Source organism: Lissotriton helveticus, chromosome 1_1, assembly GCF_964261635.1.
Source record: "Lissotriton helveticus chromosome 1_1, aLisHel1.1, whole genome shotgun sequence".
NCBI lineage: Eukaryota > Metazoa > Chordata > Amphibia > Caudata > Salamandridae > Lissotriton > Lissotriton helveticus.
The window spans coordinates 368,977,459-368,991,600 of NC_136057.1; the positions used below are offsets into that span (position 1 = coordinate 368,977,459).

Here is a 14,142-nt window from a genome sequence, read left to right on the forward strand (position 1 = left end):
TAAATGAAGGCAATCATGGGCAGGGAAAACCACACATTTAAAACACAACACAGGTGATAAAATATGCAATTAAAGGCAGGCTAAAACTACAAATTTTAAACTGTAACAACCACAGGCATAGACAGTAAGCACAGAATGTTGTGTAAAATCAGATTTTATGTCTTGATGCCCCATTAGAGATGTTGTTAGGGTGGGCGTTTGCCTTACGGCAAAGTCTCTTGGAGGTGGGTTGCTACCCTCCTCTCCGTGCCTGTCCTCGTCCGTTAGAGCACCCTCAAAAGGACTGTCCTCAAGGCTGGTACTGCCAGTTCTGCTGCTGCTGTCCCTGCAGCTGCTGGCTCTGGCCGTTTCCTTGATAACCTTGTTGGAAGGTTTGGTGCGATGTACTAGGCAGTTTGCCTCCCCTACCCGTTGGCCATCTTCAGGGTGTAGCCCTTCTCATCGCTCTGAACTGCAGTGCTCCCATGAACCTTGCTGTCTCGTTGTCCTTTTGAGCTGAATTAACTTGTCGTCAACTGGTGTTCCAAACAGTTGCTATCCGTTAAAGAGTGTGTTCAGGATGTTATTCTGTACCTCTGGCTTGAAGCCTGAAATTCTAAGCCATGCGTGTCTTCTCTCCATCGCCCCATTCATCATTTGCCTGCTGGACGTCTCTGCAGCATCCAAGGCCGACTTTAAACATGCGTTAGTCATGTTTTTCCCTTCCTCTACCGGGTGGACTGACCTTTGCTGGTACTGTTCTGGTAGGTGTTTCAGGAGTTGCCCTACTTCCTCCCAGTGCTGGTATGCGTGCCTGTTGATTAGGGTGTTTGAATTGGCAATGTGCCATTGAATCGCTGCACTCTGTTCTACTTTCCTCCCCATGAGTTCCATCCTTCTACTCTCCTTATCTGGAAGTGGTCCAGCATTTGTGGGTACATTGGCCCTTTTCCTAGCCGTTGCTAGCCATTATTGAATCAGCTGGCACTAATCCTGTGGTGAGTGCCTGTACTTCTTTTCGGTCTTTGGGGTCACTGATTTACATACAGCTGGCTCCCTGAAAGCCTCCCTGCCCTGGTCCAGCACACTAAGGAGCATGGGGAGGAACGGACTCCTTGGTTGTTGTGGTAACAGAGTTTCCAGGAGAAAACATGCCTTGGGCTTCTCCTCCTCCAATTTCACTCCATATGTCTCTGCAGCCTTTTTAATGATCATATTATAGACCCCTGTGTCGTCTGGCGGTGAAGGCCTCAAAGGGTATGTGTCTACTCCTTCTTCCGGTAGTTTGTCATCAAGGTCATGCCACTCCAAGTCTTGTGCCTCCGAGGACGTTGAGTCCTGGTAGGTTTGCTGATCCTCCTCGCCTTCGCCCTCGAAGTAATAAAGGGCCTCCACCTGTTCCTCGACCCTTTCTGGCGTTCGCCCCTTTCGACTTCGACTTTTTGCTTCGGCGGGATGTTGGACTGGATCATCCTTTCGTTGAAGTCCTTTTTTCGCTGCAGAATGCTCGCCATTTCGGCCTCGAACCTCCTTTTCTTCCTCTCCTTCTCGGCTGCCTGTTCAGCGTCGAGAGTTTGAGCGCTTCGCTTCGAGGTCGTCGACATCGAAGTCGTTGACCCTTCTTTTCTCGGCATCGAGGTGTCCTTTTCAGGGGCATTCTTCGACGACCTAGATTTTTGGTGTGTCTTTCGCTGTCTGGGAGTCCTTTTCGAAGGATAAACTGGGCTGCTTGTCCTTGGGTGCTGTTGCTTTCGCCGAGTGTTTTAACGGCAATGTTCCCTTCGAGGACTTTGCTTCATTCTTACGAGTGTCGCTCAAGTGTCTGGGGGTTGTCGACTCTTACCTCCTTTCGACGTTTTCTTTTGAACTTCGACGACAGAGCAGTCCACAGCGATGTTTTCCTCCTCTTCACTGGAGAGGCCCAAGTCTCGGAGCGATGGATATGGCCCTTGCCCCTGCATGGTGTAGTTCGCCCTTCTCTGCCTCTCTCTTACTCTGAGGGTCTTGGGTGTGAACTCCAAGCACGCGTTGCAGTCCTCGCTGTTATGGTCGAGCGGCAGGTAGAGGTAGCAGACTGGATGCCGCTCCTTCTGGGCGTACTTGTGGTGACAATTGGTGCAAACTGAAAGGTGTTTTGTCCATCCCCGTGCTCATGGAGCCCCCTGTGTGCACATTTTCCGTTGAAAGTCGAGATCTCGGTTGAAAACCTTCTCCTTCGTCGTCCCGATCACCTGACCTGTAGCGTGTGATTTTCTTCGATTTTCTGCTATTTTTGTCGAATCTCTCTCCAAATCTCTGGAACTCTTCGGTAACGAGCCAGACCCAACGGCGGAAAAAAGAATCTGAAGATGGCGACCAAAGGTGGGAGCTTCAGGAGGAAGCGTGTCGATGTCACGGAGGACAATAAATGGTGGTATGTTGACGTCCACCTGGGTCACAAAAAACAAAAAAAAAGAGTAAAAAAAAGACTACAATTCCGGACCCAATCACTAGATGGCGGAATAATGCACAGCATAGTGAATCCATAAAGATTCACGCTGCAAAACTAATGACTGGGGAATCTCTTCCATTTATTGCTGTAATGTTTGCTTGATTTAAATCTCCATCACCCTCCTTGGCAACTTAAGGTGCCCGAACTCTAAGTCTTCAGGAGCCATTCTGCCAGGCTGAGGGTGTTTGGTTCCAGGTACCACACTTGTCCCTCCTGTATCATTAACAGGTCACAGTGTGCTGGTAGTGGGATGTACTGCACTTAGGATATTACCATAACATCTGAGAATCATGTCATTTCGAGCCCATTGTGAGGCTGTCAGGATCAGGTTGACTTGTTCCTGTCTGCACTTTTGGATCACCTTCAGTATCAGTGGAATAATTGGAAAGGCGTAAGCAAATCTCCCTGACTAATTCTACCTAGAGTCATCAGTGACTCTAGGTGGAAAACCTTGAATTCAAAGCTTTGGCATTTTGCATTCTTTTCGAGTCCCTCAGATCTGGAATATCTGTCTTGATACTTCTTATTTTTAGTTCCCACTCATGTTTGGTGTCACCTGCTTAGTGTGTCTGTTTTTTTTGTTTTCTTTCCCTGGTAGGTTTAATGCTACTACTGATATCTTCTTCACTATCACCCCTCTATATAGCTCCTGAGCCAAAGATGATAGCGAGGAGGATCTTGGCCTTTTTTGTTTGTTCAAGTAGTACATTGTTGTTGTGCTGTCCATTTGAATTAAGACCATCCTCCCTGTCACATGTTTCTGGAAGACCGTTAGTGCCAGAAAAAACATCTTCAGCTTCAACACATTTATGTGTTGCAGTGCTTTCTTGGGGTTCCAGATAACACTGACGTTCAGCTTGCCCATGTGAGCTCCCCATCCCATATGGGATCCATCCTTTGTGATGGTTTCAGAGGGAGTTGGTGGTTAAAATGGTTTCCCAACTTTTTTCGTATTTTGAGGTTCTACCATTGCATCTCTCTCTGAACTTTATAACAACCTCTAGATCATTTCAACTCCTGGCTGAGTACGACCATTGCTCTTGGACCCACTAATGCATTTGTCTCATGTGTACCCTTGCGTGTGGCACAAGGGAAATACAGAAAGCCATCATGCCCATCATTTTCTCCAATTCTTTCATCATCAGGTGTTGCCCCCTTCTGGTAACTGTGACTCTGCTCTGCGATTGCTTTGACTCTCTTGTCCACTGGTCATGCTTTTTCTGTCTGGAATCCAAGATTGCCCCAGGAATGATTTTTTTCTTGCCTAGGTTCTGTGATGACTTCTCGTAGTTGATTAAGAATCCTATTGTGTGTAAGGTCTGTATCAACTTGTTGATGTACTGCTTAGATTGACTGTCTTTGCCTTTACCAACCAGTTGTTTAAGTATGGGTAAATGCATTTTCCGTGACACCAGAGATGTGGTTCTACTGCAGCTAAGCATTTTGTGACCACTGATACTGCTGATGTTATTCTGAATAGTAACACCTTGAATAGGTAGTGCATCTTGTACACTACAAGTCTGAGAAATTGCCTGTGGCGTTTGCTTACTGGTATGTGCAGGTAGGCATCCTTGAGGTCTGTGGTTGCCATGTAGTCTCCTTTCTCTATAGGGTAAATGACCTCCCATAGCGCTTTCATCTTGAATTTTGCGTTTTTATGAACTTGTTTAGTGACCTCATGTCCAGTATTGGTCTCCATGTTTTTCTGGTTTCGGCACCAGGAAGTAGTTTGAGTAAACCCCTTTGAGTCTTTGTTCCTGGGGGACTAATTCTATGGCTTCTTTGCTTATCAACTCTTCCACTTTCTGTTAGTAGCTGTTCGACTATTTTTACCTTCTTTGACCTTGGTGGTGAGTTGGAGAGGACTTTGTTAACTCTATGCAATAGTAGTATTTTATGATATTTAGTATCCATTTGTTGGAGGTAATACTTTCCCAAACTTACACGAATCCTCAGATTCTTCATCTTACTGGTGATTTGTGTAGGAGGGTTCCTTGTGGGCAATCACTTGGAAGAGTTCCGCCTCTTCCGCAAAAGGACTGCCTAGAGCTCGAGCAGTACTGCCCTTCTGTGCCGGTGGGTGGGTTCACTTTGCTGGCTCCTGAAGCCTGTGTGGGAAGTGTATAATTGCATGGCTCCTTTGAAGAGGTCGCGCTCTTTTTCTAGGCCAAGCCTCCCCAAAAGGTTCCCTTGTACTGTAGGGCCCCAATTGCCTTGGTGGTCTTGTTGTCCTTTTTCATGCGCTGGAGAACTTCGTCCACCGTCTCTCCAAATAGGCTGTCTTCTGTGAAAGTCATATTTATGATGGTTGATCAGACCTCTTGTTTGAAATCTGAGAGCCAAGCGTGTCTGTACAATGTCGGCGACATGAGGCTATCTACTCGCTGTGTCTGCTGCATCCAGCCTGGATTTTAGGCATGTGTTAACAGCTATCTTGCCCTCCTGCAACACTGTGCTTGCTCTCTTCTTGAATTCCTTTGGAAGATGTTCCATTAGCTCTTCCATCTCGTCCCACTGTTGGTGAGCATACCTATTCAGCAAGGCATTTTGAGTTGGCTATCTGCCACTGTGTTGCAGCAAACGTTTCAGTTTACCTCCCTACCATGTCTACTCTCTTCTGTCGGGAGATGGGTGGGTGTATTAGCTCTTTTCTGTGCAGTTGCCACGATGAGGGAGTCTGCTAGCAAATTTCCCCTGATGTTAGGTGGGTCTCTTAATGAGAAGCTGGTTCTTTAAATGCCTCTCTGCCTTGGTCTAGCATGCTTGGTATCATTGGGAGAAACTGGTTTCTCTTTTGTTCTAGTAGCAGTGTCCCCAGAACGAAACATGCTTCTTTCACCAGTTGCACTCTGTAGGTGCTTGCAGCCCTCTTTACTGCTGCAGTTTTATGCAGTGATGATGTCTGGTGGTGATAGTTTTCATGGATGAAATGGTAAAATTCAGAAAATTCCCCTAAGAAGAAACATGCAAAACCAATTCTAAAATCACACTCAGGCTTATTACAAACCAAGCTATTTTATGGACACCTTATTCATCATACATGGATAAGACTCCACTCCTTCATCTGGTGAGTCTGCATAGATGTCTTTCAGTCATCTGTCAAAGGTGAGAGGCCGTCTTGCTGTTCTTCCTCCAGTTCGAAGAACTCCTTCTTCAATTCTTCCAGCAGCTCTGGTGCAGTGGGCTGTTCTAGCTCCTGTTTCCTCCACTTCCACCTGTTATTTTAGTGGAATTATGTAAACCTGTAAAGAGTCATCTAATTTCCTTCTTCTTTTTAATTAGAAGGCTTCGAATTCGGCCACAAGACACTTTCTTTTATGCTTTACTTCGAGTGATTTTCTTAGTTCGTCAAGCTCCGCTTTATCGCTTCTTTTCTATGTCGATGATGTGGAACTTTTCAATGCTGAGGTAGGGTGCCTCGAGGCTTCAGCAGTTTTCTGCATCGATGCAGAGTGTCTCTTCCATGCTGACAGGGCTCCGGTCATGCTGTCTACCTCCCATACCTTTCATTCTCTCTCTATGACGAAGCAGGTTTAGAGGGTTTGTCTCCATCTGTGTCCCAGGTCTTGGAACTGTGTAGCTCCTTGGGCTTCACTCTGCCCTCTGGTGTTGATGATTTCGACATCATTGCCAGTTTCTTCGAGTCTGAAGTCTTTTGCTCTACAGTGTCTCATGCCAGAGGGATTACCTTTTGTCTGTGTTCCTCCCTCGACACTTTCTGTGACTCTTGGCGGTTTGGCTCTCAACGCCCTCCTCAAAGTCCGGCTCTTCCCTTTAGGCCTCCTCTGTCTCCAGGATGTTTTCAATCGTCCCTTGAAATGCTCAGGTCTTTTAAGGACTCCTGCTCTCTCTGTAGCGTTGCCATCCCATAGTGTGCTCACCTCTGCTTCTGCCTTGCCCTGATGGTCTTAGGCAAGAACTCCGCACTGTTTTCTGCGCTGTGGTCCTCAGGGAGACAGAGGTTACAAACCTTGTGTGTGTTCTTCTGTGTGTACCTGTGGTGACATTTGGGCAGAATTCAAAGCGGGTATGCTCCATCCCCATTTCTCATTCTCTGACCACGTGTTTTTGTTGCATCTGTCTTCTCACCTCCGTGTTCCTCTGTGGGTTTTGATGCTTTCTCTGTGCTGTCTTCTATCAGTCATTGTTAATCCTATTCCTTCTACAGTGATTTCTCAGTGGAAAAAAAGTTTTTTTGCTCCAATTCCTTCTTACTCAACTCCGGAGCTTTCCCTTAGGCTTCCAGACTCAATCGAAAGATCGGTCTACGTCGAGAGATTTCTGGGGCATACATTTGACGTCACACAAGGAGTTCAAACTCAAATGGTCAATGATGCCAATTAAAAAAAAAGAAAGAAAAGGCGGCTTTTAGGAGGCTTTCAGGATTCAACAACTAGATGGCGTGTAAATCCAGAAAAGATTCACGCTTCAAAACTACCCAGTCATGCATGCTTACTTTCTAGACACATAGATCCTGTCTATATCATGAAGACTGATTTTGAAGTTTACATTGTATGGAACACCATTCATGCTTTACCCGAATTCTATTCAGAATATATATATCTATACATCTATATATAGACAGATATGTATTTTATATCTAGATAACCCAAATGAATTTGACTTACTTGTTCAAAAGCATAATGATGACTGTTTGTTCATGTGTATACATATAAATCGTAAAGATGGCAACCACACCTTAACCCCATCATCATTTTACAGTAGGACTCACACCATGTAAAAGTTTTCAATGTGTTTTACTTGACAAGTTCCATTACAAAGATAATACATATTTACAACCTTGCTCATAATGCTTTCGCTAGGTCAACCTCCCTTATTTCCCCTCACCCAAACACGTTGTTGGCAGTCTTTACTTCAGTGGGGTGGAATGATAGTTATAGGGGAAAGTACTCAGGCAAACACAGCGTGTACCTAGCAACGTTGCACCATGGGTGTGTTAACGAGTCTCAAATAAATAGTCTGCAAATCCAAAGTAAAAAAAAAATAGCATTTTAAAAAAATAGCCTAACAGTGAGAGTCCTTTTATACTGTACATCCAAAGAAAGAGGAGAAAGAATGGACATTAATATTGTTACGCAGTAATGCCCAGTCCATGGCAATCCACACTATATGTTGACAAGAAACAAAATGGTTGCTCCGTGGCCTAACAGGTATACCAACATGATCGGCAGAGGGAAGTGGTGAGCAGACAATGGAATTAGCCTTGTCATCAAGATTTTTCTGCTGGTATTGCTTGCCTGACTTTTCTTCTGATTTGTACACCTGCTTACCATAGCCATAGTCCTTGCAGATACACTCAGAAGAGTCCTCACACTACTCTGAAGATGACCAAGCCCTGACTCGACTCTTCAGTGGAAGATGTAAATAAGGCACAATACTAAGAGCGCAGGGTACTTCACAGTAGGAGACATATTTGTAAATGAATGAGTTTGTACCACTGAACACAAATCTGGAGTTAAGTTGTCGACAGGAATGTTCAACTGAAGTGCTTTTTCCACCTTTGGAAAAAAGTGGAATGCAGGATTAGTCGAAAAATTACAAGCAGCCACTGGCATGTTGATCAATCGTTTGAAAGGAAGTAAGAATTATTCCGCTATGATACATTTTAATAAAGAACAACCAACTTCATTTGGGAATTCGATCACTGAGCGGCCTCGGCGTTGACAAGGGTGGTCTTGAAATTCAAAAACTGCATGCAAAAGAATATAGCACACCGCTGTACCCCAGAAACCAGGATGTGGAGTCACCTTTGATGTATTTATAGCCTTTACTGTATATGATCATTCAATTCTGTGCACTTGTGTCAACCTACTGCCCACAACATGGGGCTCAACGCCTTCAAAAAGTTAGATGGAGATGGTGAAGAGGAAAATCAGCTTGGATATACATAAGTTGTCCTTCTGGCACGTTATTTGACGAAAACAGAAAGGTCTGATGGAGATTTTTCACTCTAACATGATTCCACTGTGGGTACTCGATCTGGGCACCTATCTGTCGTATTGGTCACATGGTCTGGCACCAACAGCCGGAGCCACATCCTACCTCCTTCACAGCCTCAAATGAAACATCCATTCCATTGGTTTCGTTATGAAAAAGGTCTCTTAAATAAGCTTTTAATTATTATCTATCTATTTATTTATACAAATATAAAATATATATTTATATATTTATATAATATATATTTTGGCTGTTTTCGTTTTCTCTGCCCTGCTGGTCTTTCATTTACACACGAACTGATCGACAATCTCGGTACATTTTTTGCACTTGACAAAGCAGCACCAGTGGAACTTGCAGTGACAGCGTTCCACCTGGACGGTCTTGAACTGGTCATAGCCCCGGCCGCAGCACATGAGCTCACAGCCATCCATGCCCTCGGAGGTCTTGTTGCAGAGCCGGCCCAGAGTGCCCATGGAGCCGGTGGACTCGTTGCGCAGACAGTAGTCGGGGCTCTGGTCGATGTAGACCAGGTCCTCCACGGTAGGCGTGTTGAAACGACTGTTCATCAGCTCCAACTTCCCCTTCCGGTTGATGCGCATGGCGGCTGCACTGTCGTACTTCTCCTTTAAGTGATCTCCCACCTTCCGGAAATCCGCCAGCTGGAGCCAACAGGTCTTCAGGCTGCAGGATCCCGACACTCCGTGACATTTGCAGGCCACGTCCGCCAGCTTGTAAACCGCCTGGGAAGGAACAACAAAAGCAGAAGGGGAAATTAGTGTTTCAGAAGTATTGGAAACACAAAGGAGTGAATAGTGTTCAACATTATTCTCAGTTACAAAACTTTGTATCAGAATTCAGTATAAAAAGAAAAAACAAAACATTCTATTAAAAGACAACTCTCGAGAGCCCCGGAACGAGTGCAAACCTATGAATATGTTCATACAATCCTCTGTATAGAAGCAGCCCAGTGACGAGTGTGATGGATGTCGACTCTTTCCCATATGTGTCGGCTGGATTGAGCCTTTCGTTCATTTGCACTTTTTTGCTTTTGCCAATGATTTTATTAGGAGCTCTTTATCTTGGAAGTGTGAGTGAATGCGTCAGTAGTAGCACTGTAGCTGCACTCATCAGGAGACCTCAACCGAGCAGGACAAAGTCTGTGATGTCTCTAAGGAAGGCTGAGGCAGACTGTGACTGGCTTTGAATGAGTGTGAGTGAGTGTGACTGCAGTCAAGAAGAAGTACAGGTGTGCGGAGGTCGTGTTAGGTTCTGAAGAAGGTGTCTTTATCCATAGATCCCTGGGTAGCTAGTGTTTAAAGTGCTACAAAGAGCTTTACTAATTCTTAGGCTGGACCCCTGAACTCATGGCCTGAGAGAGCCATTCATCAGGCAGTGGAGCTTCCTGGCCGTATGTGTGACGTCATTGAGGAGGAATATAACACCAAATGGTCGACAACAACCACTCAAAAAAAAAAAAGGAGGAGGGACGGGAAGTGAAGTGAAGGCAATTTTGGACCCAATCACTAAATGGCAGAATAATGCACACCATGTAACTACAGAACGATTCCTGCTGCAAACTCTGATTATTAAAACATGGACAACCCATCAGGATCCCTATCAGTAGCCCTAGAAGAATGACAACCATTTTGCTGACTAAAGAACGATAGCAGGTAGTGCAGATATGACAGAGGAAAATTATGGATGAGTACCACTCAGGGAGGTAAAGACTCAAACCAGCCGAGCAAAAATCCTTTACCAGGGACAATGTACTTAAAGAGGAAGTAGGTTCACTTTGAACTCCAGGTCGCTCCCTGACAATCGGGTCTCCACTCCAAGACAATGTTAAAGGCCCCAATTACACTGAAATTAAGAAAATGTCACACAGCAATCTGAAACCTTGGTAGCTATGAACACGGTCTGATCTCGTCATCAGCTGCTGTCTAATTAGAGTCAGACTAAGTCAGCTGACTTACTCGAGCCGCCCAGCACTGCATAAGGCACCGGACATTAAGCATCAGAGAGTCAGTGTTGACGAGGTTAAGACAGACTGATCCACACCATCACTAAGTTACATTATAGGTCACAGCCAGGCGACCTCAGGCTGGCTGCATTTCAAAAACTCCGAAGTTGTTTCCTGTTTTACAGGATCACGGCTGCACGGCTCAGTCAGTCAGCCAGACACAGAGGCCCGCCCGTAACTGCACCAGATCACACAAGTTCGACAAACTGATACTAAAAGTCATCGGCACTCGCGAGGTACTTACCTCTTATCAGCGACACGAGCGGAGCAATTTGGTGAGGCCAACGCGCCTTTTCTTAAAGTTACAGCTCAGACTAGAACCACCAGCCGGTCAGTGTGGCATGAATGGAAATTTCCGGCCATTCATGATTCTTCTGGGCAGCTGGTCATGTGTCCTCAGCTCTGAGGGTGACGGCAGCGCCGGCTGCCTTTTCCCGACAGCCGGCTTCAAATCATCACGTTTAAAAATTTTAAAAAAACACCAGCAAAACACAGGCAGTGCAGCATGGCCACAACAGAAACAGCAATCTTCCCCTATAATTAACTAAATTCTCTGCAAGCAAGCAGGTGGCGGTGCGTGGTGTGCCTATAATGATCAGCTGTGAAACAGGCCCATAATTAAAGAGGAATGTATCGCGCCACATGGGCTCTGCGTGCTAGCGCATTAGACCGCAAAACTCTAAAATCATGATACCTGGGCTACGCTGGGTACTTCCTGCATCGAGGGTCGGCGAGAGGCAGTGCTGGCCAGGCCAGCCTCCGGCAACACAACTCACTCGGACCCTGCCCGCAGTATTGAGCAACGCCGGCCGCCGGGCATGCTTGAGGAGGGACGTGGCTGCGGCTCAGCTACATAGCTGCACAGTCAGGAACGTTTTCTGGGCAGCTACAAACCACTCCGGCCATCAGTTCGTAGTTCATATCAGCAGCCTATATATTTGCCGCCAGCTGAGGAAGGGTGCAAACTTCGAATTAACTGTTACTACGGCGGGCAGGTGGGTAACTGCAGTAGGACCCACTGCCTATCACACTGGGCACTCGCCGTTTCCTCCCACCTGATCTGTGAAATGGTAATGCAGCGGCCGCGTGGTGAACCCAATCCTGAAGTCTGTTACATTGTAATAGTAGCAGCTTCCCTTGGCCTCAGGCAGACCCCAAGCCTGCGGAACAGCACACAGCGAGCGCTTCGGCTCTGCACTTTCACATTATAAATTGGTGGGTTAGCAGCCAGAATTCTGTTGCTTCACAGCCAAGGAAGCGCTACAAATGCATGACTTTGCATTTCAGTGCGGTGATGCGGATCACCACACTGAAATACGTTAGTGTCACTCCTGGTGCGTGATACTTGGCCGGGCTGGGCTTGCAACGCTCAGCAATTAAGCTGCTGTGCCTTGAGACTGATCGCAGGTTATAAACTTACTGTCTAAGACAAAACTGATATATACAAATATATATATATATATATATAAAGCCACTGAGAAAAAAAAAGTTATAGTGACGCTATAGTTATATGGTAATATCTTATGTTACATTTATTTTTTTTAAACGTATAAAGTCACTGAAAAAAAAAGAGGTTAAAGTAAATTTATATGGACCTGAAAATGTCAGATTAAACTTAAACTAAAAAAAACAATGTAATTCACCAGTTATAGTAACATACGTAACTATAGTAACCTTCTCCACTCGGTCTCCCGGTCGACGCCCTCCGAGAATCAAACCTAAATGGCGAAAATACGCACAGCATGTGAATCTATATTAGATTTGTGCTGTAAAGTAGTTATTTCCTCAAACTGAGGAGACAAATACTCAGCGATTTATTGCAATATTTGATTAGATCTAATTCCGCCACGGCGCCACATGGTCACTGGGTCTATCGCTGCGGCGGATATGACTGCTTGGCTGCCAGGGCCCAGGCTGTGCATTCGTTTCTGCACAGTACCTGGGGCGAGCAGTAGAATGTGTTGTGTGGGTGCCCAAAGCAAAGAACGTGATCACAACACGGTCTCCGCGCGGAGCCTGATAAAGCGTGCGTGACAGCGCTGAAATCTGAATACTCGCTTAAATTAAAGACGATTAACACAGGAAGCATTCAAGATAACTTCCCGCACAGGTTGTCTCTCAACTACGTGGTGGAGGAAATACCTCGAGAGGGACGCACGGATTGTTCACAAAGAAGACAATGTGTGTTTTCGCCCTGAAATTTAGGATGTTTTATCATCTTGAAAGCCGCGCGCTGGATAACTTGTCTGCTGCTGGATAGTGACGCACTGCTGCCATCGTGCGGCAGGCTGCGGCACATACCAGGGCAGTCTACTTGGAGAACAAACAAACGCACGACAGAAAACAGCGGAGCAGGGTCAGCCAGGAGTTTCACAGCAGAGCTTTGAAGTGGAAAATACAGCACAACAGCTGGAGGCGCTGACAGTGACCAGCTGCAGCAAGGCGGATTGCTCAGCCAATTCTATGTTGACCTTTGGCGCACTAAAATGGTATCTCGTTAAAGCGGCGTGGCAGTATAAGAAACAAACTGTAATTCGCTAAGAACGCAAGCAGTGTAGTTACTAGCTGTAATGAGAAGTTGCTCTTTCAGGCTCATTGATAATAATGTAAAACAAGTTTACATCATAGGAAGGTCTCAGATATGTCATTATTCTATGTCTCGTGTCTGCCAATGCATGCAGTGGTTCAGACTTTTGCGTATATCTAACTGTAGTGTATCATGTTCAAAACCAGGGCTGTGTGGAAAACGGCAGGTAGATGCAAAGACACAAACAGGAATGTCTTCAAGGCATCCGCTCACAAAACAGTCCAAAGAGACTCAATCACACTGACCATCTCCATCACTGAACAAGACCATCTTTTAAACATGTCTGTCAATAAGCAATATACCTCCGCCAAAACAGTACAAAACACAAGCAGACACAGGACGAACAGATCACTGACTGTGGCTACTGAGAATATGAGAAGCCCAAAAAAGCAACCCGACTCAAACAGCACTTAGCAACCAGACTAATGGTGGGAATAAGCTAACACAATTCATGTGCTGTGCAGTAACGAGAAACAGTACAGTGTATGTGTACGCGTGTTGACACACTTGGGGGCAGATTTACTAAGATTTTACGCTGTGTTTGCGTCACAAAAGTGATGCAAATATGCGCAAAATCTTTTTATCCGATTTTCTTTCCAATGCTAAACTTTGTAGCGCGGGAATAATAATGTCAAAGTAATGTGAAGCAGCGCATAGAACTGTTCTGCATTACTAGCCTCAAGGGGACATTCCATGGGTGGGCATGGGCGTTCCCATACAACCACCCAAGGTTTCGGACACTAAACCGAATTTACTAAATAAAGTAGAAAGGGTTTAGCATCAGAAAATAGGGCACCCTTCAACCAGGCGCTAAGATGGAGAAATGCTTTTGTTCTACTTTATTTTCCGACTTAGAATGTGTGCCGCACAGTATAGCACACATACAAAGTGGGAAAATGTTTAAAATTAGTCTAAGCATAGTATTTCGTACTGGAAGGGCAACCTTCCAGTACAAAACCCATGCTTGACTCAGGGAGACACCTTTGCATTAAAGCGCAAAGGAGTCTCAGTGGAGCACAGCAGCTAATTTCAGCGCTAGGAAGAGGGGTGGAGAGTGCCATATTTCAGTAACTTTGGCATTCTTCTGCTCTCTCCTCACGCAACACA

At 45.5% G+C, this 14,142-nt stretch overlaps 1 protein-coding gene and 1 long non-coding RNA gene across 6 annotated transcripts in view; one reads left to right on the top strand and one right to left on the bottom strand.

Annotated features, from left to right (window-relative positions):
* LOC144809094 (uncharacterized) overlaps window positions 1–14,142 on the top strand; it is a 221,819-nt gene that overhangs the window by 48,688 nt on the left and 158,989 nt on the right. The gene's annotated exons all lie outside the window — the stretch shown is intronic.
* Window positions 7,209–14,142, bottom strand: part of WNT5B (Wnt family member 5B) — a 442,741-nt gene continuing 435,807 nt past the window's right edge. For all 4 annotated transcript variants that reach the window (XM_078673681.1, XM_078673683.1, XM_078673680.1 and 1 more), the window contains one exon: window positions 7,209–9,168. In XM_078673681.1, the coding sequence (XP_078529807.1) occupies window positions 8,710–9,168 (459 nt within the window). In that variant the 3' untranslated portion in view covers window positions 7,209–8,709. The remainder of the gene's footprint in view (window positions 9,169–14,142) is intronic.